We start from the raw sequence: 24,445 nt of genomic DNA on the forward strand, positions 1-24,445 counted from the left end.
TATGAAATGTCAAAAAATCTGCGCTGGAAATGGCTCGGGCTTATTGGAACGTCATGTAAAATGACATTCAACGGATACTGAATACTCCAAATCGTTCGTGTAAATATACAGTGGGAGGTGTCGCCCATCGTCGAATGAAAAAAAAAATCAATGGAATTATTCACGTGGAATGTCGCACATGCTCTGGTTGAAGTCCATGAATGTTTAAAAAACATCAATCACTCAAATGGCTGGACAAAGTGAATTTTATTCAGTTGCACATTTCATTTTCGTGTAACTTTCTCTCTTCGGAAGAGGGAGGATTTTTATAGAGGTACGAATATCCCCAGACTTGAAACAAGCGGGGAATTGCTTTTGTCTTCATTTCACATTGCTCTTTTTACTTTCCGAATGGCCTTGGATATACTTTTGACCGAGTTGGAAGATGCAGGCGATAGAAATAATCGTTATTTTGATTTATTTGAAATTTCCAAAAAAAAATTATTTTTTGAAAATCAGAATTCCGGGGATATCTTTGAATATCATGCTTCAAATAAATTCAATTATAACTTAAAATATTTGTTTTAATGTCATTAAGTCAAAGTTAAAATATGATTATGATAGCTATATTGTTTGACTTGAGTTTATAGACGATTATTAAAAATTTCGAATTTTTCATGAATTTTTCTGAAATTCATAATGCATTCTGGTGGTTTTTTAAAGTAGCTCTACCCTTACGGTAAATTCAAAGATTATTGAAAACTGCAAAAAAATTGCAGAAAACTCGACTAGATTCGGAATTCTAATTTTTTTCTCAATTTAATTATCGTTTTGGTTTTTCAAAGAAGAAATGTTTAAAAATCAGGATTTAACCCGGGGTTTTATGTGAAAATCAACATTTCCATTGTAATCAAAGATTAAAATCTGAATTTTTTTTCATTAGATGTAAAAAAATCAAGTTTTTTTAACACCTCATAAAAAATAATCCATCGTTTTGCAAACAAGTTTTATTATTTATTTATAAGAAGGAAATGTTTGAAAAAAATTTTAATATTTTGCGAAATTTAATTTAGATAATACAGACTGGGTATGAATTTTTTCTAATTTTTTCCATGCAATTTAGTTGAAAAATTTAAAACCTGAAAATATCCAAAAGTGCGGCGTAGCCCGGCCGAAGGGTAGAGCTACTTTAAATGTGTTGTTTCCTATTACTTCATATTCATTCACTTTGGAATAAAATAATTACACATTTATTTTTTAAATCCACCATTCCTATTAAGTAACAAACTCATGCAGAATTCCATTGGAAAAAGAACTTCAGTTCTGCATTTCGCAGAATTCAGCATTGTAAATTGGATCTTCAAATCTTCAGTCATGCAAATGCTCGTTATCCGCTTTGAAATCCTCTTCCACCGTTTCCTCCTCACTACTCTCTGAAAGCAATTAATCAACATTAATTACTCCACCGTTTTATTCAGAGGAGAGTGTTTTATATTTCTATCCAATAAAAAAGTTGTATTGCACTTACTTGCATTATCGAGGGACAATTTGGAGCCATCGAGGCGTTCTTCGTAGGCGTTTGAAAGTTTTTCAGTTGCCTTAGCGATTTCCTGGATCGTGCCAAACTCCCCGGGAATTGCCTCGCCCGATATAACTTTGTCGAAGATTCTCTGATGCAAGTTGTCGAGAATTTCTCTGGCAGCCATACTACCCGTTGAGGTGGAGGGATGTAGGCTGGAATTCTTGCGTGATCGATACTCACGGAAAATGCGCTTTTAAACGATTGAAACAGCTGGATAATTGCGAATATTTTATCGTAATATTTTTGTTATCGCTCAATACTTTTTTATGAATAACGAAAATGTTGTTGTAGAAAATTTTCACAGCAAAACCTAAGGAGGTGGCTAGGAAATTCTATTGAATTTCTATTAGGTTTTGGCTGATTCTACTGAAAAATTCCGCAGCTTATCTGTCCGTTTTTTCCATGAAAATGTTCAATAAGAAACGTTCTATAGAAAATATCAATAGAATTAAACTTTTCTATACAACTTATTCTATTAAAATATTTTCTATAGAATTTTCTCGGCTCAAGTTTTCCACGTTTTTTTGGTTGATATTTCTGATGAAAAGAAAAGAAAAATACAGTGGGAATAAACATGGAAAATTCATGTCGAGAAATTCCAATAGAAAATGTCATAGAAAATGAATAATTAATAAATAGGTGAATTGATAGAAAAAAAAAAAGTTAATGTCCTAATTAATAAATGTGTAAATTAAATCACTTAATTACTGAATAAATGCATAATTCTGGGATAAATAGCTAGGTTTTGCTACGAAATTTGTTCATTCATGTTGCTCTCATGCATAACCAGAAAACTGATGTTCCACAGTGCTTTAAATTCAAGTATATCATTCGCTACTTGAATAATTGTTGCAGCTCGATTGGCCTGCTCCCGAGTAATCCCGGAGTCGTACATCATATTCAACCCAGCGACAGCTTGAATACTTTCATTGGTCCGTGGAAATCCATTCTTCTTGCCATCCCCCTCATTTTTTGCCGCTGAATCAAATGAAAATGAAAAGTATGACTTTAATACCCTCGCAAATCAAAATTGGGGGGAGGAAAAACCTCAATTTCACATCGATAAATCTCTTTAAAGAGAATTCTTTTGCCGCCGATCGCCTCTTTTCATACCATCGTACGACTTCATTTCATCTCTTCTTGTGTAGTACTCGTGGTACTTCGACTGCGGACAAATGAGAATGCATTCTTAGGCTAATCTCTCATTAACTATTTCAGGTGGAAATCGAGGGGTTTTACCTCTATTGATCGGGCGGTTTTCACAGCCGCTCGTTCTGATAGACTGAATTTTCGCAAAATCTCAATGGTATTCATTACTGCTGTCTTCCATGACGCTTCACTGGTGAATTCACATTGAGTGATTCTTTTATAATGTTGAAGAAAGGCTCTCTGTGGGTGATGAAGGCAACTATTATTTTTTGAGAACTGATACAATCTTTAAAAGATAGAAGTTTCAGGAAATTGTTTTGTGCCTCATTGCTAATCCTCAATTCTGATTGGTCAATGAGTCGCGTGAAGTTAATTACTAAATAATTCTATTAACTCTCGATCACTCGCTCAATGAGCGCGGTGCCGCTCGTTTTCGTTTTTTAATGTTTTAGCCTATTTCTCGACGCTTAGAAATTATGAAAAATTGAAGTTCCTAGTTCAATCCTTTTATTAAGCGTTGGCGTTGTCCGTTTTTGTCCGGGAAATTTGTTTAGCTAAAAAAAAAACGTCGAACGGACAGAAAAGCGGCGCCGCGCGGTGCGAGTGAGTTCCTGTCGACCGCTCGAGCGCCAGTGTTGATACATTCACTGCCACACACGGAAGACGCGCGTAGCGGTAAGCGCCAACGTGGCAACAGCGCGTCCGGTTTAACCCAGCGGCGCTGCGCTGACCGTGCGACGGATGAAGGCAGGCCGCCGAGCGCCAGTGATCGAGAGTCTATTTTTCTACACGGAGAAGAAAGTTAGAAAAAAAATTATTGAACAAGTTCAGTAATCGTGGAGCGAATTCGATTTTTCTCTGTTGGCACCGGAAAATTTACTGAACGTAAAGGTAATTTGTGTTGAAACTGTAAAATTTACCTTGATTTCCTTTAAAAATTATCCCAATAAATATACATTATTGCTCAACATTGCGCGAAATTTTTCTGTAACAGAATAATTTTTTACCGAACGCTACAGGAGGATAGTTTTTACATCCATAAAGATTTTTTTTTACCGAACGAATCGTAAAATATCCTTCGCAACCCGGTATTTATCTATTGAATTACATTTCACGCCAGAATTACCCTTCGTACCGCAAAATTTGCCACGATTTTGTAGATAATTTTGGTTCAACTATTTTCTCTGTGCACAACAACGTCTCTTTCTCTGGATGAATTTCCTAGATACTTGGATACCCTTAAAACGTTCAGGCTTCAAATTAAGACTTGAAAATCTACTTTCAAGACATTTAAAATCTTAACATAAAGTAGTACGTTTTAAATTGTTTCTATTTTTAAAAAAACGTGCTGAGAAGCTCTGGAATTTTTTAACAGAATCTGCGAAAAGTCAATGGAAAGTTCATTAATGACAGCACGCGACCTGAATTGTCACGGCCGCCCTCTCCGCGACCTCCAATGTCACCCCGGCATTCTCCACAATTTTCGTTATAGTCAATTCGTTCTCTTCATTACAATCTTCCTCGACACACACATCCGAAGTGATTGAACAGGTGCAATCTGTAGCGTCGACATAATCCCGAAAAGCTCCCTGTGAATAACCAAAAAATCATAATAAATAATTACAGAGTGCACTGGTAGACTGATTAATTTATTCCAAATGAGATTCGTTAACTATTAACGAACGGTAGAGTTGAATATGATTTTTTTAAAATGAATATTCATTTGTTAATAGTTAACAAATGGTTCACTTGAAAAGTGAAAATCGTCAAACAAGGCTCCTCAAATGTGCATTTGTTAAATATTAACGAATGAATATTTGGTGAGACCGAGTAGACCCTCGTCTCTAACCAGATCCATTCGTTAAGAATAATTAATCCTTTCTATCAGTGCGAGAAGATGGTACACGGAGAGAAATTTTCTAGAAAAATTCTAGTACGAGTAGTAGAAAAAATCACAATCCATCGGCTGTGAAAGAGTCTAGTGCTGTTACGGTAAAATTTCTTGGTATTTCTGATAAAATTTCTAGTGTCGGCACTGGAATTTTTTCCTGACCGTCACTTTGCGCCTCTTTTCCCGTATTAGCACTAGAATTTTTCTAAAAAATCCTCTCCGTGTAGATTGCCTGGAGCTTCGGTGCGATAGCAGCAATTTCCTTCAAATCTAGTCCACAACGATTGAGAAGATTAACAATGCCCTCGCTATCCGCCATAATGCTGTCAACAAATTTCACAGCTATTTTTGCATTCTCCCGGGTTAATCGCAAACCCTCAACGTATTCCGCGATGAAGTTATATATGTGGAATGGTTGAGCGCGCAGAACCTGGGGAGGTTTTTGCGGTATTTATTCATGAAGAAAACATGATGAATGGAGAAATGAACGTACCTCGCGAGAAATGTCTGTGCATAATTCTCGTAGGCCATCCGGAACTTTGCAGATGAATTTTGCTCCGTGATTCTGCAGGAGATTGTTCATTGCGGAATTGTGGTGGAGATGCTTTTGTAATTCATTAAGCAAGATTTTCGTATTTATTGATATGGGTTTCATTGGTATCTCATTCAAGCGTAAGAAACATTTGAGCATCTGCTGAGGAGGAAAATTCATGAAGTTCTTCGTCGAGGAATTAATGGATTAATTATGGTTCTTGAAGTTTTTTATTGCAAGAGTCCACAATTTTTTGTTTTTCTGCATAAAGTATTGAGTTGAGTTTTTTTCGACTTTATTAATGAAAAGAAATCCGCTAGGTTTAGGGAGTATCCTGGTGGTGTGAGGGCCCACGTGTTCTTGATTTTTAAAGGGTATCAACGTCTAGAGAAATGTTTTAAAGATAAATAAACAAATGTAAAATGCTTATAATTTCATTAAAAAATTTTATCAAGTTTCATGGGTACTTTTATGAGTTAATTTATAAAATTTTTAGTAAATTTTTTATAATTTCCATTCATTCCCTGTGCGAGGGTTGTACCCTGTTATAGCAATAAATTACATATATTCATATAATTGTTTACAATTATTGTTTTTTGCATTTTTAAGGATATCATCGTCTAGATAAATGTGGTTTAAAAATTTACTTAATGGATTTATTAAAATCAAATGGGTTTAATTGCATTTCAATCGCATATATATTGACCTTGAATAGTGTTTTAATATGAATAAATGTCTTCTGAATACGATCTTAATAGAGGATTTACTTGGAATGAAATTGGAATTTAGTCACTTTCACAAAAAATAAATAGAAAAGAAAAGAAAATGTCTGAATAGAAAATTTGTATAGAAACAAAATTCTGCTGATTTTTCTCGTGAAATAGTTTCAATTGCACATTTTTTATTTAAAAAAACGCACAATAAAGTGTCAGCTACATGTGAAAGGTTCCGACCCTAACCGGGTCGAAGCGATGTAAAATAACGATAAAAAAAAAATAAAAAATAAAGTGTCAGAATTTTTCAACAAAATCAGCCAAAATCTAATGGCATTTAGAAACCCAATAGAATGTCCCATCGAATTCACCAAGTCTTCCTCTGAAATATTTTCTCGCGTACCCACAATTGATTCCCAATAATGATAACAATAAATTTCATCTCCATTCAGGTATTCCCCACTCTCAAAAGTCGAAATATTCCACTCACTCCCGAAAGTGTATTCAGTTAACGCACTAGCTGAGCATCCGATGCATCATTCATGATCAATTAATGTTGTTCTCATGAACAGTAGCAGAACTCGCGTGATCGCGAAGCGCCACAGCGTCAGTAACATTTATTTCATCTCCTCATTTTCCGTGCCATCTTCAGCGATGATACGTAGTGCAACGGGCATCGAGTTAGTTTCTGTACACAGTTTGGAGTTTCTGCGGTTGAACCCCAACATGTAAATGTTAGCTCCCAGGGCGGTTATGTTGAATTCAAGTTTGCATCACTCTGTCTTTCATCGAATTCTCGAGTCCCCCGGGATAGTTCTCTAATTGACGAGCTTTATATTTCGACTGTCGTGATCAACGGCCGCATTCACTGGTGTTCCATGAAATAAATAAGTTTCTCATAGGAAAATGAGAATTGTTGGGACGTCGAAGACTGTGGAATTGGTTCTGTTCATGCTGTGTATTTTTAGTGAGTAAATTTTTATCCGTAAAATGAATGGAAAATTTGGCATTGCCATTCGTGAATGCGTATGCGCGGAGTCATCGCGTCGCGGGAATTCCCCACGTATTCCGCAATAGCAAATAACAAGTGATTTTTTTTTCTCAATTCGTGAGAAAGTCGTGTCAATTTTTTTTAATCAGTAGAAGGCTTTTAATATTCAGATGATAAATTCCAATCTTCAGTGCGAACATTCGATAATACCAGTATGTAAACGTGTTTTAATGAAAATAAAAGAGCGCCTGGTTGGCCTTGAACTCGTGTAGCATCTTCGTCTCGGTTGGTTTGTTGCCCCGAGGCGACTCTGTAGAGTGCAGTGAGATTATCTAAATATTGAATACTATCATTAATGAATTTTTGTCGTCGTTTATCGAAAATCATCACGAAAAAGTGAAAAATTGTTCGATTCCTTGAAGATTTTGTGAGATCGAAAATTGTCTAAAATAAAAAAACACTTTCATTTGAAACGTGAAATAAAATATAGGCATCGAGCATAATTACGCTGAACTTAAACTTGTAATGTGAATAAAAGCAACAAATGAGTAAAACTAGTCTTCAAGAATTATACTGAATGGAACTTGAATAACATACGTAAAGACTAGTCAAACGAAAATGAGATTAAAAAATTATGATGATTGATGCATCGCGTTAATGATAGTCCTGAGTAACTAAAACCTTTAGTTAACAGCATTTTTTATGAATATACGTTTTTTTCTTGTAAACAATAAATTTTCAACCCTACAAGTCATTTGTTCGAAATCGTAACAAATTGATTAATTCTCAGAATTTTACCAGAAATCGATGTCACGCATAAAAAATGAATTTTCCGAAAATTTAAACAATTTCCATTATTTATTCACAAACAATAATTCTCTGCAAAATGTAATTTAAATGACGCTGAATAATCATGATTTTGTGTTCCAATTTTTCTCCCGCAATTTAATTGATAAATTTGAGGATTGAAAATAGTTGAATCTATAGTATCGTCGGTACCAAACTGTAAAAGATACTTGGATATCCTTAAAACCTCAGAAAAAAAAAAAATAATAATATATAGTTATTTTTGTGAATAATTTAAGTAGTCACTTCAAATGATAAATAACTGTTTGGTAAAACAAATAATTATATCATATTATAATTATTGATATTATTCGAAATAATTCTAAATATAATATAATTATAAATATTATATTACATTTAGAAACATAACAGTGGCGATATTTGCACGCCATTTGAGACTCGCTCTTTCATTTGAGCCCAAAAAAACATTCACATGTAGTCTGACATCTCTGCTTTTCAATTGAAAACACACATAATCTTTAGAGACATTTGTCATCTTTAGATACTTTTATAAACAACCGCAATCGGAACCCCAATTCCTCGACTGATAGCAAATAATACCTGCGTCCCCTTCCCCCTCATTTTTTTCCGCAGTCTGTAATGGAGCGAACGTGAGGAGCAGCGGGAATCTCAAGAATACAAGGAATCCCAGTATCTCTTTGAACATTGGAATATTGGATGTCCCCTCAGCATCCACCGAGGACAGTGGTAGCAGCCGGTATCCATCGAGCAGTCCCTCAGAATTTCCTGATACTTCGAATGGGAACGGATTCCCGGGGAATACCCGGCCTGTGCGCCAGAATCACCGCCATTCAAAATCCGATGCCTCTCGCGGACTCTCCCTGAACTCATTTCAAGGCCACCAACTGGATCCGGGTGGAGACCAGAATGGCCATCATTATGATGAAGTGAATGATCAGAATAGACGTTCTGATATTAATCGTCAACATTTTAGCTCATCCTCGGGGCGTCAGTCCCCTGAAGACTTCCGTCATGATCGTAATAGTAATAATCGCGGGACGAGTAATTTAACCCCAAATTTAGGGGATTCAATAAGGAGTCCAAAACCTAATCAAGACATTTACGGAGGTGGAGTACTCTCTCAGTCGTCTGGCCGACAGAATCACTACGATAGCAACAGCCAAGCGGTAAGACGACTGGGTCAAAGCGGTTACCCGGGTAACGACGAGGGAATATCATCTGGAGTTGATAGTTTTAATGGAAATGTAAATGTAGGCGGTGGACGCAGACCCCAAGTGTCTGGAGAAAACTCAGGTTACCATTCGCTGAATGCGAATGCAGCATCTCAGAGTGAAAATGGATACAGTAGCGGGATCGATGACAGTTTCGATGGAAATGATGATGGACCGGGGAGAGAGCCCTTACAAGGGAGTAATGGGAGGAGACCTGGGAGTGGAAATGGATTCGGGGGGAATCAGGATGTGCGGAGACCTGAGATTTCGAGAGGGTACAGGGAGGATGCGGATGACGGAGGAAGGGATGAAAATAACAGAAAATCGATAACAAATTTACAAGGGGGTGATGGGAGGAAGCCATCGGGGGGCGGTGGGGGCTTTGCGAGCGGTTCTGGGGGGAGACAGAGGTATGCGACGGAGAGAACGACGACCCGGGGGTATCACGAGACGAGTACAACTAGACCTTATCGAAGGTAGGTTTCCATAACTGCGGATATCCATGGTTTCATTGACAATTTAAATAAGTTGGACAATTTTTTCGGGTCACAAACTTGAAATTCTATCGAATTTTTAGGGCGATTTGAAATTTTATGAGGTGCCCTCCCCCTTTTATTGAACTGTCCATGTGATTTCAATTTTTTGTTAATATTATAGATCTTTGGCCCTCAGTGTACGCAGTGAACAATTTTTGGCTGAAATTTTCGGTGCAATTCTTGGGATTTTTTATGATGTCTCAGTTGGACTGAAATTTCAAGGCATTTCGTCATTAAAAATTTGAAATTTTAGGAATAAATCCATGAAAATTAGAATGATTTTATTAATCACTCGAATTGATAAAAAACAGAAGATTACAAAAGATTTCCATTTCTGCCAACGTTTCGGACACACAAGGTGTCCTTCATCAGGGCAATAATTTATTCTGTACAACCAAAACAAGATCAAACAATTCTATTGTAATACTATTTCAACTAAATTGCAAAAAATAATTGTATAAATTACAAAGAAACTTAATAAATACCTTATTAACAAGGTATTTAATAAGGTATTTAATAAGTTTGTTTGTAATTGATACAATTATTTATGTACATGATCCCTACGTGATCTTAGATTCCTTCCGCGAAGTCACCTATCCGTCAAATTTCAATTTTTTTCCAACAGCGTAAGCTGATGGGGCATTTCATGAAGGGGATTTTCTACTAAAAATTTCTTCCAGAACAACATCAAGACCAGAAGATGTATCAGAGAGCGGCTGTCGCCTCCCTCGTCAGCCCCGAGCCGGTCATTACGATCTCGGCGGTTGTGATGCGCCCTGTGATAAAGAGCCCGGTGATTTTGTACCCAACACGAGTGTATTAACGTACACATGTGACAATGGCTTTGTGCGAAATGGCAGTGCAGTGTCAGTATGTTTGAACGACTCGTGGTATATGCCACCCTCGTGCCTGAGTGAGTACCGAACAAGCCATAAATACGGGCGCTATAAAGTCCCCCCCCCCTTCCCCCCTCCGAAACCAGAGCCCAAAGGTGACGGCTGTCTTTGACTTTGTGTCACAGGAACTTGTCCACCATTGGAGAGCATCAGTGTCGATATCACATGCAAGTTACGGGACAGTGAAGTGGCATGCGATGTGCCCGTTGCACCTGGTACACGCGCAACTCTTGCTTGCAAACACTCTTACAAGATTCCGTTGACGGAGGATCCAGCGTACAGGGAGATCAGGTGTTTGGAGGATGGAGTCTGGGATCGACAATTGTTTAGGTGTCTTCCAAGTAATTATGATCGATGACGAGGGGGTACTCACGATATTATTGGGTGACACCATTGACTCAAAATTATATCGATTTTATGGTACCCGGATAGATGTTCCCCGGAAAATCGTTCCCGGAAAATCGTTCCCGGAAAATTGTTCCCTGGAAAATTGTTCCCCTGGAAAATTGTTCCCCGGAAATTTGTTCCCTATTTTGTTAGGATGGCCAACAAAATCTCCCTTTATTCGTAATCTTTCGTGTTCATCTATATTTATTCATTTAGGTGATGAGTGTTTACCTTGAAAAACTGTTGTAAATATGGTTGCCGTATGAAGGACGGTGTGGCTCAATATGGACAAATAATTTGAATGGAAATCAGTATATATTTGGATAGCTCAGCTGGGAAGAGCACCCGACTGGTAATCGGAAGGTCCCGGGTTCGATTCCTGGTCTGAAAATATCTGAATTTTTTCTCGAATTATTTGTAGACTAATATATTGAGTAGGAATTCCCACCTATCCAAAATCCATTCCATCCATTATTTCCATTAGCCTACCTGAAAAATGTGGAACGCAAATACCCCCCACCCTACTCCAAAAACTGTTGTAACAACAGTCCATGACAATGGACCAATGGAACAACCATTCTGTCCGGGTCCATTTTTTAGGGTACATTTTTTTGGGGAACGAATTTCCAGGGGAACGATTTTTCGGGGAACGATTTTCCGGGAACGATTTTCCGGGAACAATTTTCCGGGGAACATCTTTCCTAGAACCGATTTTATGGGATTACAAAATTCAATGATTCATTGAATTCAATATTGCCCCAACGTTGGCATCCAACATTACCCCAACATTAGTAGTCAACCTTGCCCCAACGTTAATTTTTTTACCTTTCCCTGAATATTGCATTATTCATTGACGCAATCAATCTCATGACTGAACTCGGTCAAGATGGAATTGGGAACAATACTTTAAATCCGAATTGGATTCATTAAGACAATGATTTGTGGATGTCCGCATAAAAAGGGACCACTTTGTAGGAATGGAGTTATGTATACTCTGATAATATTGATGGGGTCTGAAATAACGTCGCTGGAGAAGATGAACAAAACAATTTAACAATTGCAAAAATTCATGCACGTTCCCTAGTGTGATGCACTGCTACTTGCATCACCGAAATCATTGTTCTCCCTGTGAATTTTTATCGAGTGCCAAAAATTGCGTTTCGACGCATAAAATTTCTGGAACTCAAGGGGGAAAATTTATAAATTTTTGTCCCTGGGTATTTCACCGCACTTTTATGTTGTGTCACGTAATTATTCTTATTGCTGAAGCATACTCTCGTCTTGTCTTGTCTCGTCTTGCCTTGTCGATGATGATTTTACATAATATAGAAAATACAATACAGTTGAATTCCATGGATTCGCATATTATTCCTAAAATTTTTCACTATTGGCTAAATTTTTACAAATAAATGCACATTAAGAAAATCCTTCGACTTTTTTTCCAAGATGCAACATAAAAAATGTCATGAATACTCAGAAAACAGATATGATCGAGTAAAGCCCATTAATTTACGTGGAATTAAAATAATCTGGGAGTTTCATCTTATGCAAATTATAGATGAAAATTTTCAACCAAAAAATTCCCTAATCTAAATATTTTTCTTTATCAGAATGCGGTACGACGATAGCACACGGAAGTACCCTAGTCGTAAATGGTTTTACCGCCAAGGTCGGAGTGTTCCCCTGGCACGTTGGCATATACGAGAAGAAGTCGAGGCATGTTTACGAGCAAATCTGCGCTGGTACACTGATAAACAGCAATCTGGTTGTTTCAGGTAGGATGCAAATTCATAAATGAACAAAAGATGATTTTTTTTTAAATTGCAACTTCTGCTGGTCTATGTTCCTTTGTTGTGGGGAAGTTTGAATATTTTAATCGTCAGTTGAATGTTTTCAACTGAGTTGTCCACTTGATAGCTTACACATCCTTAAATATCTGAATTTTTTAGATTTTTCGCATGTCATTTAATTGAAATTTAATTGAGAGTTTTGATTGAGATTTAATTGAACATTCAGAGGATTTAAAACGTTATAATATCCACTTGGCTGCTTGGAGCGAGCATTAGTAGACACTTTCAATACGTCAAAACTGTCCCAGCTTGTCGATTCAATTGAAAATTTCCAGTTGCCGACATCAGTCGACTAGCCCTCATAATCTTAAAATTGTATGTCCCAGCGGCACACTGTTTTTACGACGAGAGTATAAACGAGCCGAAGTCGGCCTCCAAATACTACGCGGCAGCTGGCAAACACTATAGAAGTTGGAGCAGAGAAGAGGACTACTCTCAAAAGACCCGAATCAAGACTATCAATATCGCACAGAGGTACATAGGTGCTCGAGGCAACTTCGCCCAGGACATTGCCCTTTTGGAGGTTCAAACTCCATTCGACTTGACTGATCTTGTCCACCCAGTTTGCTTGGACTGGGACAACGTCCTCGAACGTGAGCATCTACAAGTTGGCAGATATGGAAAGGTACTTTTCCCGCTGATGATTTATTGAAAGAAGCATGTGCATCATGACGACAGATCGCGTTAAAATATCTCGTAAGTTGTTGCAACATTCGTGTCCATATCGATATCGAAGTGCATTGAATCGCAAAACACATGACTCAGTTGCTCATTAGTCTATTCTCACGTCATGGAGGCGCGCCGTCATGCTAGTCCTTTCGGGAGAGATACGTTCACGTCAGGGAATTCTTTCGGCTCGGAATATGTCGAAAGTTGGTGCGCGATTCATCTTCGAATAAATTTTGGAATTTCCTGAATGGTGTCACTAGAAATACGTCAAGATGAAAGTAATTTCTCTCTCGTTCACGTCAAGTCTCATTATTAGAGAATGATTATCTCTTCCGCAGGAATAAACAAGATAAAAAAACTACTTGATGTAGTTGAGGAGGTGCACGACATTTCGAACGCACTGAGCGTTCTTCTTCAAGTACTTTATTAATTATCAGTTGGTTAAACTATTGAAGAGAGGATTAAAGCCAAGAAATTAATGGTTTGTTTACGAAGATCATTATAACCAATAAAAGACAATCATTGCTCTACAGAACTACAATGAACATCTGTATAATAACGCTCAAGAACTTAACTCTCATGATTTTCTCTTCTCACAGTTTTCCTGTTGCACGCAATATTCTCGTCTTTAACGGCATCTCCAGATGTTGAGTCCATAATGATCTTTCAAAGAACTAATCCTTTCTGTAATGGTGCACACATATCATAACAGTTCTTTCGAATCGAAATATCTCGAGTGATGTTACACTTATATCATCAGTCTATTGTCACGTCGCATGCGTGAGCGCGCCGTCACACTAGTCCCTTTTCAAAAGGTTCAAATCACGTCGTATCAGGTCATAAAGTCACATCGAGTTAAAATATCTCGAATGATCACATTTAGTCTCATAAGTCGATTCTCACATCCTAGAGGTGCGAAAAAGCGCCGTGAGATTAGCTCATCTATATTCCCAGTACCCCCTATCTCCAAAAATTGTTAAATCAAGTGAAATGAATTAATATCAGGCAGTCGGCTGGGGAAAAACACTGGATGGTGAGCCCAGTGAGGAGCTTCAAGGAATAAATGTACCGTTCGTGTCATTTGATCAGTGTGTGGCTGACGTACCAAAGGATTTCCGGGGCTATATAACACCGGACAAGTTTTGTGCTGGCTACAGAAACGGTAGATCATTAACTCTGTCCAATATTTTATCGTCATGTGCATCCTGTTTTTGCGATAATTATTTTTCCACAATGCTGGCGGTTTTTAGGATCGAGTCTGTGCGAGGGCGACAGTGGCGGAGGTTTGTGCTTCGAGAGCAATGGCCTTTGGTACTTGCGGGGAATAGTGAGTGTCAGCCCGGTCAAGGATCACAGTTGTGATTATCAGTCGTATACTGGATTCACGTACTTCAGCCATTTTCGGGACTGGATTCGTAGTGCTTTTCTTAAAACGTAGGGGAGATGTGGTTGATGATGATGTGATTTTGGTGGAGAATAAAGAGATGTGGAGAATGTGTCGATGAATTTTTGCTAGATTATTGTCATTTTTTTTTTCAGGAATGGGGGATGAAATGAACAAAGAAGGGACTGAGTCTGTTCGACAAGACATTTGACAGTTACTTTCTGCGTTATTAGCCTTTTCTTTTTTTTATTGCGACCAATTCCGTTGGTAATAAGTAACTTAAAACAGGCACACCCCCGGTCCCTATCACACGTTTGAGATGTTTTACCAAAGATTGACATAATATGAAATAGAAACTAACATACTTTTATTTTATATGCCTTCTTAAGTCGTCTACATTCGGAAATCATTGATAAAACGATGATGTGCCATTTTTTAGAAAAAGAATTATAGATGAACGGCTTTATGAGATGCTGTTACTGTGCATTTTTCCTTTTCTGGAATTTTAGTTGTTATTGCGATGAAAAATAACACTTTCGGGACGAGTGCCGTTATGAATGAGTTGTTTGGGACGAACTCATCCGGAATCCGATTTTTTTCTCATCATTTTTTCACAACAATGATCTCCGAAATTGTCAACGTAACCCGGGAATAATGCCCAACAAAAATTCCCCCAAAACCATCGCATAACTGAATTCTGCGGGAACTGCAAACAATTGCACATTGTGGAGGGTAATACATCATCATTTGCGGGATAAACATGGGTGCACTGGTGACATTTACACGCATGCACCAAGGGAATGTACGAGTGACAAATGTATCACTCTTATAAACCGAGTTTTATCAATAGAAGCAATCTAAATTAGCAACTTGCCCAACCATATCCCAAACCAAACGGAATATTTACAACTGCCTTCATCATGTATATCCCAAACAGTTTCCTGACGCGGAAAACGTATTTCTGGCCGTAGTTGTTGATATATATATTTTTCTATGGTTGTTTTTTTTTCGTCCGTTTCAGTTTTTGGTTTATTGTTATCCTGAAAATAAATCGAATGGTAACAAACGAACAAAATTCGTGTGGCTCTCTCGTAGCCAGGATTATCTTCCGTGTGCTATCGATGAACGGACGTATAACTCGGGGACTTTGTTTTACGAGCTTACATTGTCTCCACGGTAAATTGCATAATAAATTGGTTTTAGTACCGTGACACAGGCTCGTTCATCAAATGTGGAGGGGATGGCCTGTCAAAATTGCTGTACAGGTACTGTTTTCGGTTTAAATCAGAATTTAACATTTTTGTTTTGGGTTTTGATGATGGAGGAGTGGGTGTGGCTGGTACACAAGAGGTCTGTTTTTTTTTACATTTTTTGTCCATTTTGGCTAGATTCAGATCTCATTGTTACATTTGCATTCATTGAAACTAATGGAAGAGTTCATTTAATAATGCGGATTTTTGACGCAATTAAAAATAATGTCGATGTGAAACAACTTCACGAAATTTTCTTTTATAGGTAGAATGGAGCTGTCGTAACTTCTCAATTGTTCGCTATTTAAAAAAATGAAAGAATACACGTCGGATATTTTTCATGCAACTTTGCCATTTCATGATTTTATTCAATAAGAAAAATCATGCAGCTGCCCAATTGCATTTCGAATATGTAACTGTAGATTCGTGATTAAGCTTTCTCCACTGAATAGAGTTCATGTCGGAGTAATGAATCGATTGGTCAAAATCCATCAATGACGTTTTCTATTAAAATGGATGCTGCATTCAATCTTCATTTTCTTTTTTAAATTAATTGAGTTTTCTGGGATGCGGCCAAACATGTATATTAAAGCAAAAATGATTGTGTGCCATAAATAGGAAATAATCAATTCCGTGGAACCAATTGATTATGCAGTCCGCTCGCCGCTTAATGGGAGATTCAATTCAAAGTGGGGATCGTTTTCTCCAATTTATTTTTAGTTTTGATATTGAATTTGCTGTGCAAAATACAACCATTCATGGAAATGATTGCACATTTTCTGTGGATTACACTGAGAAAAAAGCGAATTGATGCCACAAATGTATTGTTTTTTAAATACATGTTCAATTTTTTGAGAACAATATAATGGCAAACCCCAGCGAATTCAATAAGAAATTTTCTACAATTTTTTTGGCTGATTTTATTGAAGAATTTTTTTTTCAATAGAATCCTTTTGCAGAAAAAATTTGTAGATTTCGTCTTTCATATAACTTTTTTTATTGAAAAATTGTCTGAAGGAATTGGTTAGACTTTCTGATGAATAAAAATAATAACAAATAATATAATGAGCAAATGCAACCAAAAACAACTATAACGTAATTAAATAATGACAAAAAGAACAACAAGATAAAAAACAAATAACAAATAATTTAAATATATTTATTATTAAGTAATTTAGATAGATTAGGTAGTCTAGTACTTTTTTAAATATAAGCAACACATTTTTGGCAATATAATATTATTTTTCAATGGAAAAATTTTCCGGGGGACTTTTCACAGGGAAAAAAATCCGGGGACCAATTTGCCACGATTTTCTAGGTAATTTTTATCCAACATTTCGCCCCGTGTAATATTTCCCATTCACCATTTCTATAAAAAGAAAAACACGCAGATAAAGTGCGAAATTTTTCAGTAGAATAGGGTGAAAACTAAAAAAAGTTCAAGAGAGACCGAATAAAATTTTCCCGAAAGTGTAAACACGAATCAAAGACTTTTGCATTGAATAAATAAAGGAATTCATGCGAAGGAAAATCTCCAGAAAATTTTGAAACATGTTTGTGGCTCATATTATGTTATTAAAAAAAATACTTTCGTCAAAACGTAAGGATTTCTTGAAACCTACTATAAAGCCATTGAATTTGTTAAAACAAAATATTTATTTATATTAGATAATTCCGTCTCTCACTGTATCAAGCAAAATAGAGTTCATGTTTCATGTGTTAATGAATATTCGATAGTGCCCCTGCATTTGGAAAAAAATATTTGAAACATGTTTGTGGCTCATATTATGTTATTAAAAAAAAAATACTTTCCTCAAAACGTAAGGATTTCCTAAAACCTATAATGAAGCCATCGAATTTGTTAAAACAAAATATTTTTTTTTTTTTTTTTATATTAGATAATTCCGTCCGAGCCCGGTGGCCTGGCGTAGTGGTTAAGGCCGTTGCCTCACAACGGATAGGTTCCAGGTTCGATTCCTGGCCGGGTAGAATGGTGAGATCTAACCATTTTTAAAGTCTTGATCAATCGCCATATAGTCTCATCAGACTCGAAGCGATATAAAATAAGCATAAAAAAAATAAAAAAAAATAATTCCGTCTCTCACTGTATCAAGCAAAATAGAGTTCATGTTTCATGTGTTAATGAATATCCGATAGTGTCCCTGCATTTGGAAAAAAACTTCCACCAGTCTAATTACCGATGCACAATGGTTGCTTCATTACGGTTTCCAAGAGAAATCGTCAATGCTCCATTCGAGACTGAATTTAACGGTTCGTCGTGTACCTTCAAAGGATACAGACGGGATGTGTGCTACATACGACATGTCGAGAGGGTCCGATGAAAGCACCCCGGTTGGACGTTTTCACATACAAAATCCATGGCGACCCGTCGTTGGTCAACCCTTCGCCTCTATCTGCTTTCTAAAAGCGACTGCGCTTTCATTTCATTGTTTCATATTCCCTTTCCCCCGTGAGTAATTGAATCTGGCTGCCCTGTGCTCGGGATTATGGGTGCATCAGAGCTGATGATTTGGATCGATTGTCCATTCATCGAATCAATTTCAAGGGATTTGATGAGGTGTATTCAATGTGGATGCGATGCATTGGAAAGAAATGTTTTCTTTTACTGGAAAAGGGAGCACAATTTTTTAAAGAGGCTCTACCCTTAATAGTTTATTTTTTAATTTAAGGATTTTTAAAAACTACGTAATTTTTAAAAACTGCGAGGTAATTTTTGTATTTTTTGCGTTAGGGTAATTAAATATTGCCCAAAAAGCCCAAGTGGAGTGTTGGTGCCTTTTTTTAAAAGTTTATTTCAATGCCCTCTTGATCAAGTTGAAAAATGTGAGGATAGCATCGTAGCTTATCACCGTGTCTGAATTTCAGACGAACCGGCGCCCAAACATCTCAATTCATGTTTGAAATTCAAACAAATTTTCATTTTATTTATTATTTATAAGATGTGTGAAATTTATGCATTCGTTTTTGCTGTGAACTGATTTATAAAAAATGGAATCGTCCACCTGTTTCGAGTTGTCAAACAAGAACATCTTAACTTGAATCATAATAGTCGAAAATAGTGTCAATTAAATCCCTAAGCGTCGACAAAGCTGAACAAGAAAGGGTTCAACATATTTTTCTTCGGCCTGCTTTTAATTAGTCCCGGTCATTAATTAAACACTCCTTCAGGCCGCTTCTACTCGTTCATGTCGACTACTTTTGCCTTCACTCGAGGAATTTTAATTTTGCCGGCATGTAAACACGCGAGCGCCAATTTATTTCTCTACGGGGAGCATTTTTAAAAAAGAGGGGGGTGAAGAGAGAAAATGGGAGAGGTGAGAAGGGCCGGGGGTGGAGGTTAGCGTAACATCGCTCGTTCATTTGGCCACGATTTACGGCCGGGGGAGGGGGCGGGAGAAGACCACGTTCGAGGAGAGAAAGGGGATGGTGTCAAAATGTCGGTTGGAAGGGGTGCGGTTGAGAGAGACACGGGGGTCTTACGTGGGGATTTGTCCTGTTTTCGTGTTCGAAAAATCTGGGGGAGGGGAGTGAATTAGTGGGAATTCAGGTACACGAAAAAGAAAAAACTTGATTCAAGTATATTTTATACTCGAATGGGGGATGGGTGTCTCAATTCGAGGATGATTACTCGTATCAGCCCGGGTTGGACCAAGCGCTCTCAAGTGTAACATAAGGGTCAGACACTGAGTGTGAGAATATAAGGGCCAAAAAGTGGAGGTTAAAAAATGAGGGTCGCAATATTAGATTACCTGATACAAAAGAATCATTTTCGAATCGAAATACCCATCCCCCAATTGAATAATTCAGGTATATTTTTTCCGTGTAGATAATGGGAGGTATGATTTTGGAGAGAAAAAAATTGAGGGAATATTGTTGGAGAAAAATGACCAAATTTTTGTCAATTGAAAATTAACAATTTCATGAAAAAATCAATGGAAACTGTAAACCCGGGTCCAATAATTCCATGAAAATCAGAAAATAGAAAATAGGAAATACTCCTCCAATTAGGGGAGGGTGGGGCAAAACGGCCCCCCTTCAATTGTCAATAACTTGTGAATGACATTGTGAAAATTCCCAGTTTCGACTTCATTTTGAAGATAATTTTTCATTCTTCAAAACGAGCTCTAACTCATCTCAATCGGATTATTGAATCGGAAAATATTGACGATTGAATGGGGGCCGTTTTGCCCCATCCTCCCCTAGTACCAAAATATCTGAAAAAAACTCCTAAATTTCCAAACAAAATGAGGTCGTGCACACCTATCAGACCCATCAAAAAAGCGCACGTAAAGATAAATGAACCCCATTGGCTGCCCACATTCACGAAAAAAAAAACCTCTTCCATCTTTGTTTTCATTCCGCTGTTTTTGTTGACTCTCCAATTGCCCAATGCAAATATGAATCCTAAACAATTGGTTCGTTGGAAAGCTCGTGTATGCATAAAAAACGGGCCACGGGTAAAAATACACATCAAAAGTCGTCGATTGTGCTTTGTTAGTTGGTTGACCACCGAGGGTTCACGTGATTTCCAAAAAAAAATAGCAGTTCAGTGCGAGTAAAAAGAGGGAAGAATGGACAAAAAAAAATCGCCCAGACTATCCACTTGCCGAGCGTTTTTTCCCCTTCATTTTCCCCGCGTTTCAGCGTGCTTTTTGTGTCGCGCGGGGGGTGTGTGATGGCCACCAATTGGTGGCCCCCATTGACCGTTTCAAAGAGACGCCTTCTCAGCAAAAAAAAGTGGTGTCGAACGCTGGGAAAATATGGAGCGCCGATGAAGTTAAATTTCAATGAACTTCACTGACGACACAATTGGCATTTGGCATTCCGTTTGCGTGACGGTCTCCATTCACCGTCTAGTCGCCCTGATTCTCCACTCGTTCTCTCACGGAAACGCACGCTTTGTCGTCAAAGACCCTTCTGCCTCTCCTGCTTTTATCACTCTGGAAGCATTATTTCACGCGCGCTGAGGATGTACAAGTGGGACAGTCACTTGCAGCGAAAGTGCTCACATGGGAATAGGTGGATTAAGGGAAGTAGGTTAAAATATGTCAGACATGAATTTTGTATATTTTGGGGATTTGGCATGGATGGGTTGGACGAAAATACTCATATCTTGCACGAAGAGACCCTCAGAGAAATTTCAATGGTAATTTCAACTGGAAGGGAATTGTCAAAAAAATAACAGTTACGGTAACAATAAACATTGTAGATTCAACTATTACTGAAATGTTTCAACCCATACCGGAAAAATTGACATTTGATTTATTTTAACCGAACGTTTGCCATGTGGAATTCATCTTTTACGATTTAATATAGTAATTTTTCATGGACAAAACGGTATAAAGAGCTCGGGCGAAAAAATAATTTTGAAAAGTGTTAAGAACGCAGTATTTTTCCAACAATTTTTACTATGTTAAATTGTAATTATTTTGTAATTCTAAAAAATTACAATTTAACATAGTAAATATTAATTAATTGATTAATTAATTAATTGTAATTTTTTAGAATGACAAAAAATTACCATTTTAAAAAAATTTAAAAATCAAGTTTTCTATTAAAATTACAATTTAATTTTTTTTAGAATTAATCACAATTCTAAAAAATTCAATTCTTCCTCTCCCTCTTCTCTTTTTCAGAATGAACATACGTGAATCAAAATGTTGTGCTGTGAAATACTCAAGTGAATTTACACGGTGTTACTCTTCCAATTAATCAGAATCAATCTTAAAATCAAATCATATCTATTGATAAATAGTACAACCAAACAAATTAAAAATGTCTTATGAATTTCAAGCAACTTTGATATTTCTCTCGACTTCTAATATCGCGTTAAAAATAGAATGAATAAATCAATTAGATAAAACTGTTGTAATTTAACTTTTCAAATATTTAATGCAATATGGAAAAGATAATATTCTAATGAGAAGTAGAAAATGAAAGCAAAGATCAAAGATCTGTCGATTGTAAAATTCTTTGAAACTCGTATTAAACATCCAACTGAATTAAATCTGTTAAGTATCACGTTGTTCATTTAAAAAAAATTGAAGCCCAAATTTTAGAACAACCTGAGTGAAATTATTTGCAGCTCAAACTCCATATTTTCGGGTTTCAAACCATTCTACATAATTTTCAATCACAATTAGATCATGTCAAACTGTTCGATTCCAATGCTTCCATTCGGAAGCAAAAATGAGGTTTCAAGTGAACCACTAGGAAGAAGGTGTAGTTCCTGGGCATATTCAATCCCACGAACTCTCACGAAATATTGATTCACCCCACATTAAAACAAGTGGACATATTTATACGCAGTCACGTCTCCAATAGCCGGCCTTGCGAAAAAAGAAGGAAAAGTTTGCTGAAAATAACCGGAATGGCGTAAGAAAGGAAGGAGAGAGCATCTCATTTCCCGCTGGCCTCCGTGGAATGAATTTCGAATGGTACGAGTAGTAAAATCTTCGGAAGTCGAGTCCAATCTTAACAATAAGTGACTTGCTCCAACCCCCCCCATCATACATTTCCCTTATTCATTTCTTCTTCCATCAGTCGGCCGTCTCATTCTCTCCCTCACCTCCAACTTTTCTCCAGGCCACTTTGCATGAGCATCTGATTGTGCAAAATACCGGTAGGAGGAGAGACTAGGCAGAAGGAAACCAGGTCGCACGGAAGACACCGGAGATTGTGAAGGAAAATGAATTTGAAGAATAGAATTTCCACACTTTATTCATCGGGCGTCCAACGGGGCAGGTTCAACTCGGTGAATCTACTGAGTACATTTTCAATTCTTTTTTCCCCGCATTTCCTATCCCCCAGTGTGAAAATTCCATCGGCACTTCTGTGATACTGGGTCTTTCAGGGTTTACTCATGCAGAAAACATATTTCCGAGGGAAGAGGGAATTTTTGCAGAGTTATTTTGGATTGTTGACAGAATTATTGTATTTTCAGTGCATCAATGAGTCATTGGATTTCCCGAATCAGGACATATCCGATAATTTTGGAGATCTCGTAATATCACTACTGAATATTTCTCTCCGTGCTCTCGATAATTTTCATTCCCCTTTCCCCACCCTCCAGAAGAATTCAGAAGCGAAGCGGTAAATCAGGTTAAGTCGATTTTGACTATTGGCCAGTTTTTGACGAATATCTGGGAATCTAAAAGAGATAGAAAAATTTTTGTCACAACCTTTTTTGTAGAGTCAACTAAGGGTTATAAAAAAGGTAATGAGCAAAATTTTGCTATCTCTCTTAGATTCCGCGATATTTGTCAAAAAATCGCCAAAAGTCCAAATCGACTTAACCCGGTTTACCGTTTCGCCACTGAATTAATCTCTTCGCAATTAGACTATTCGCTAACAAAACCCCCGAAAAACGGACCCTGTGCTCCGACTGAATACCCACCCCTCCTAACAGCTTAGCAACCACGTCTTTGGCCCCTGGAAAAGAGATAGCTGAGAATAAAGCGCCGAGGTGAAAGATGAGAACAATGGGGCATAAAGGGCGGGTACGTATAGATTGAATCCCTCTCAGGGTCCAGACGTCAGGCGTCAGGAAAACTTTTCACAAGGCCACCCCCGGTGATTCCAATTCCAATTACAAGGACACAAAGGCCACGAAGAAGACAGGTAGATACTCGTCCTCGGGTTTGTCCCTGACGATGGACCATCACCAGCGCAGGAAGTGAAGAAGTCGTTGGAAAAGTGAGGGGGGGGGAGGGGGGTATGTCGTGGCAGGAGGGATCAGCTTTTGTCTTTACGGATGGGATTTCTCGTTTGTGTTTTACGACAAGTCAAAAAGACATTCCGTCCTCTACTCATCCCCCATAAAAAAAACTTCACGGTTTATATTTCAATGAAACTGAGGGTAGACTCTTCGAGATGACGAGAGTGGAGAGGACGCGGGGAGGGGGGGGGAGGGGGGATATAAGTGGCGATGGGGGGGTAAACGTTCGGCAATTTATCGATCAAAGCCCCGTCCGATTTGGCCTTCTCGGCGAGGCGTTCATAGGCCAGACTAACGTGCCGCACAGAAAGCGGGACCGCTGCATAAATGCAGAGGTGACCTAGCATCACGTACGTGTGCGTTGCATGCATAATCAACGAGGGTCTCCTCGCTTTGGAGGATTTAACCCTTGGCAAGGAGACAGTGTCCTGGGGGAAGTGAACTCGTGCTCTCTGTTCTACAATTATCTCGTAAATTGGAGTAGCAACAAGCGATTGGGGAAAGTGTGTCGGAGGGATTTTAAAGAAGTGATGGCTTAGTTTGAGATTTTGAATGTCTTGAGGTAAAATTTTTTGAAGTCGTGGGTTGATGGCTGAAAGGGTTAATTGAGGGCTTCGAAGGTCTTAATTTGAGGCTTTCACAGACTCAAGTTGATACTTTTGAATGCTTCAAGTTAAGATTTACGGATACAACTTGAAATTTTTTTCAAGTGGAGTTTTGACGGTCTCAATTTGAGAGTTTTAAGTTTCAATTCGAGATTATCAGTCTCATAATAAATGTTCCGTTTTATGAAATGGATCAATTCTTAAAATTTATCGTTTAAACTGATCAATGGACAACAATTTTTATCAAACTGTAA

At 37.7% G+C, this 24,445-nt stretch overlaps 2 protein-coding genes and 1 non-coding gene across 3 annotated transcripts; 2 read left to right on the plus strand and 1 right to left on the minus strand.

Moving 5' to 3' along the window:
- Positions 1 to 1,347: 1,347 nt before the first annotated feature.
- Positions 1,348 to 5,184, minus strand: LOC107043760. Its single transcript, XM_015265371.1, has 8 exons — positions 5,095 to 5,184; positions 4,834 to 5,031; positions 4,132 to 4,299; positions 2,801 to 2,950; positions 2,675 to 2,726; positions 2,400 to 2,539; positions 1,508 to 1,751; positions 1,348 to 1,412 (listed from the first exon to the last, which is right to left on the minus strand). Exons 1-8 carry the CDS (start codon positions 5,182 to 5,184, stop codon positions 1,348 to 1,350), a joined length of 1,107 nt encoding a protein of 368 aa, XP_015120857.1.
- Positions 5,185 to 6,415: 1,231 nt separating this feature from the next.
- Positions 6,416 to 14,720, plus strand: LOC107043767. Its single transcript, XM_015265383.1, has 8 exons — positions 6,416 to 6,813; positions 8,278 to 9,352; positions 10,093 to 10,325; positions 10,434 to 10,649; positions 12,306 to 12,470; positions 12,872 to 13,170; positions 14,220 to 14,376; positions 14,465 to 14,720. Exons 1-8 carry the CDS (start codon positions 6,753 to 6,755, stop codon positions 14,650 to 14,652), a joined length of 2,394 nt encoding a protein of 797 aa, XP_015120869.1. The 5' UTR covers positions 6,416 to 6,752; the 3' UTR covers positions 14,653 to 14,720.
- Positions 11,013 to 11,086, plus strand: Trnat-ggu. The gene has a single exon. It is a non-coding gene; the product is annotated as a tRNA-Thr (tRNA).
- Positions 14,721 to 24,445: the final 9,725 nt, after the last annotated feature.

Source organism: Diachasma alloeum, unplaced genomic scaffold (genome assembly GCF_001412515.2).
Source record: "Diachasma alloeum isolate Michigan unplaced genomic scaffold, Dall2.0 Dall_scaffold_00627, whole genome shotgun sequence".
Classification (NCBI taxonomy): domain Eukaryota; kingdom Metazoa; phylum Arthropoda; class Insecta; order Hymenoptera; family Braconidae; genus Diachasma; species Diachasma alloeum.

Bases quoted from the DNA above. Each gene is read 5' to 3' on its own strand.
- LOC107043767 (XM_015265383.1), top strand. From the start codon at position 6,753: ATGAGAATTGTTGGGACGTCGAAGACTGTGGAATTGGTTCTGTTCATG. The intron at 10,326-10,433 runs GTGAGTACCGAA...TTTGTGTCACAG, and splicing joins TATGCCACCCTCGTGCCTGA to GAACTTGTCCACCATTGGAG. The intron at 10,650-12,305 runs GTAATTATGATC...TTTCTTTATCAG, and splicing joins ATTGTTTAGGTGTCTTCCAA to AATGCGGTACGACGATAGCA.
- LOC107043760 (XM_015265371.1), bottom strand. From the start codon at position 5,184: ATGAACAATCTCCTGCAGAATCACGGAGCAAAATTCATCTGCAAAGTT. The intron at 5,032-5,094 runs GTACGTTCATTT...AAACCTCCCCAG, and splicing joins GCACAGACATTTCTCGCGAG to GTTCTGCGCGCTCAACCATT. The intron at 1,752-2,399 runs GTAGCGAATGAT...ATCGTTTAAAAG, and splicing joins GAGCTGCAACAATTATTCAA to CGCATTTTCCGTGAGTATCG.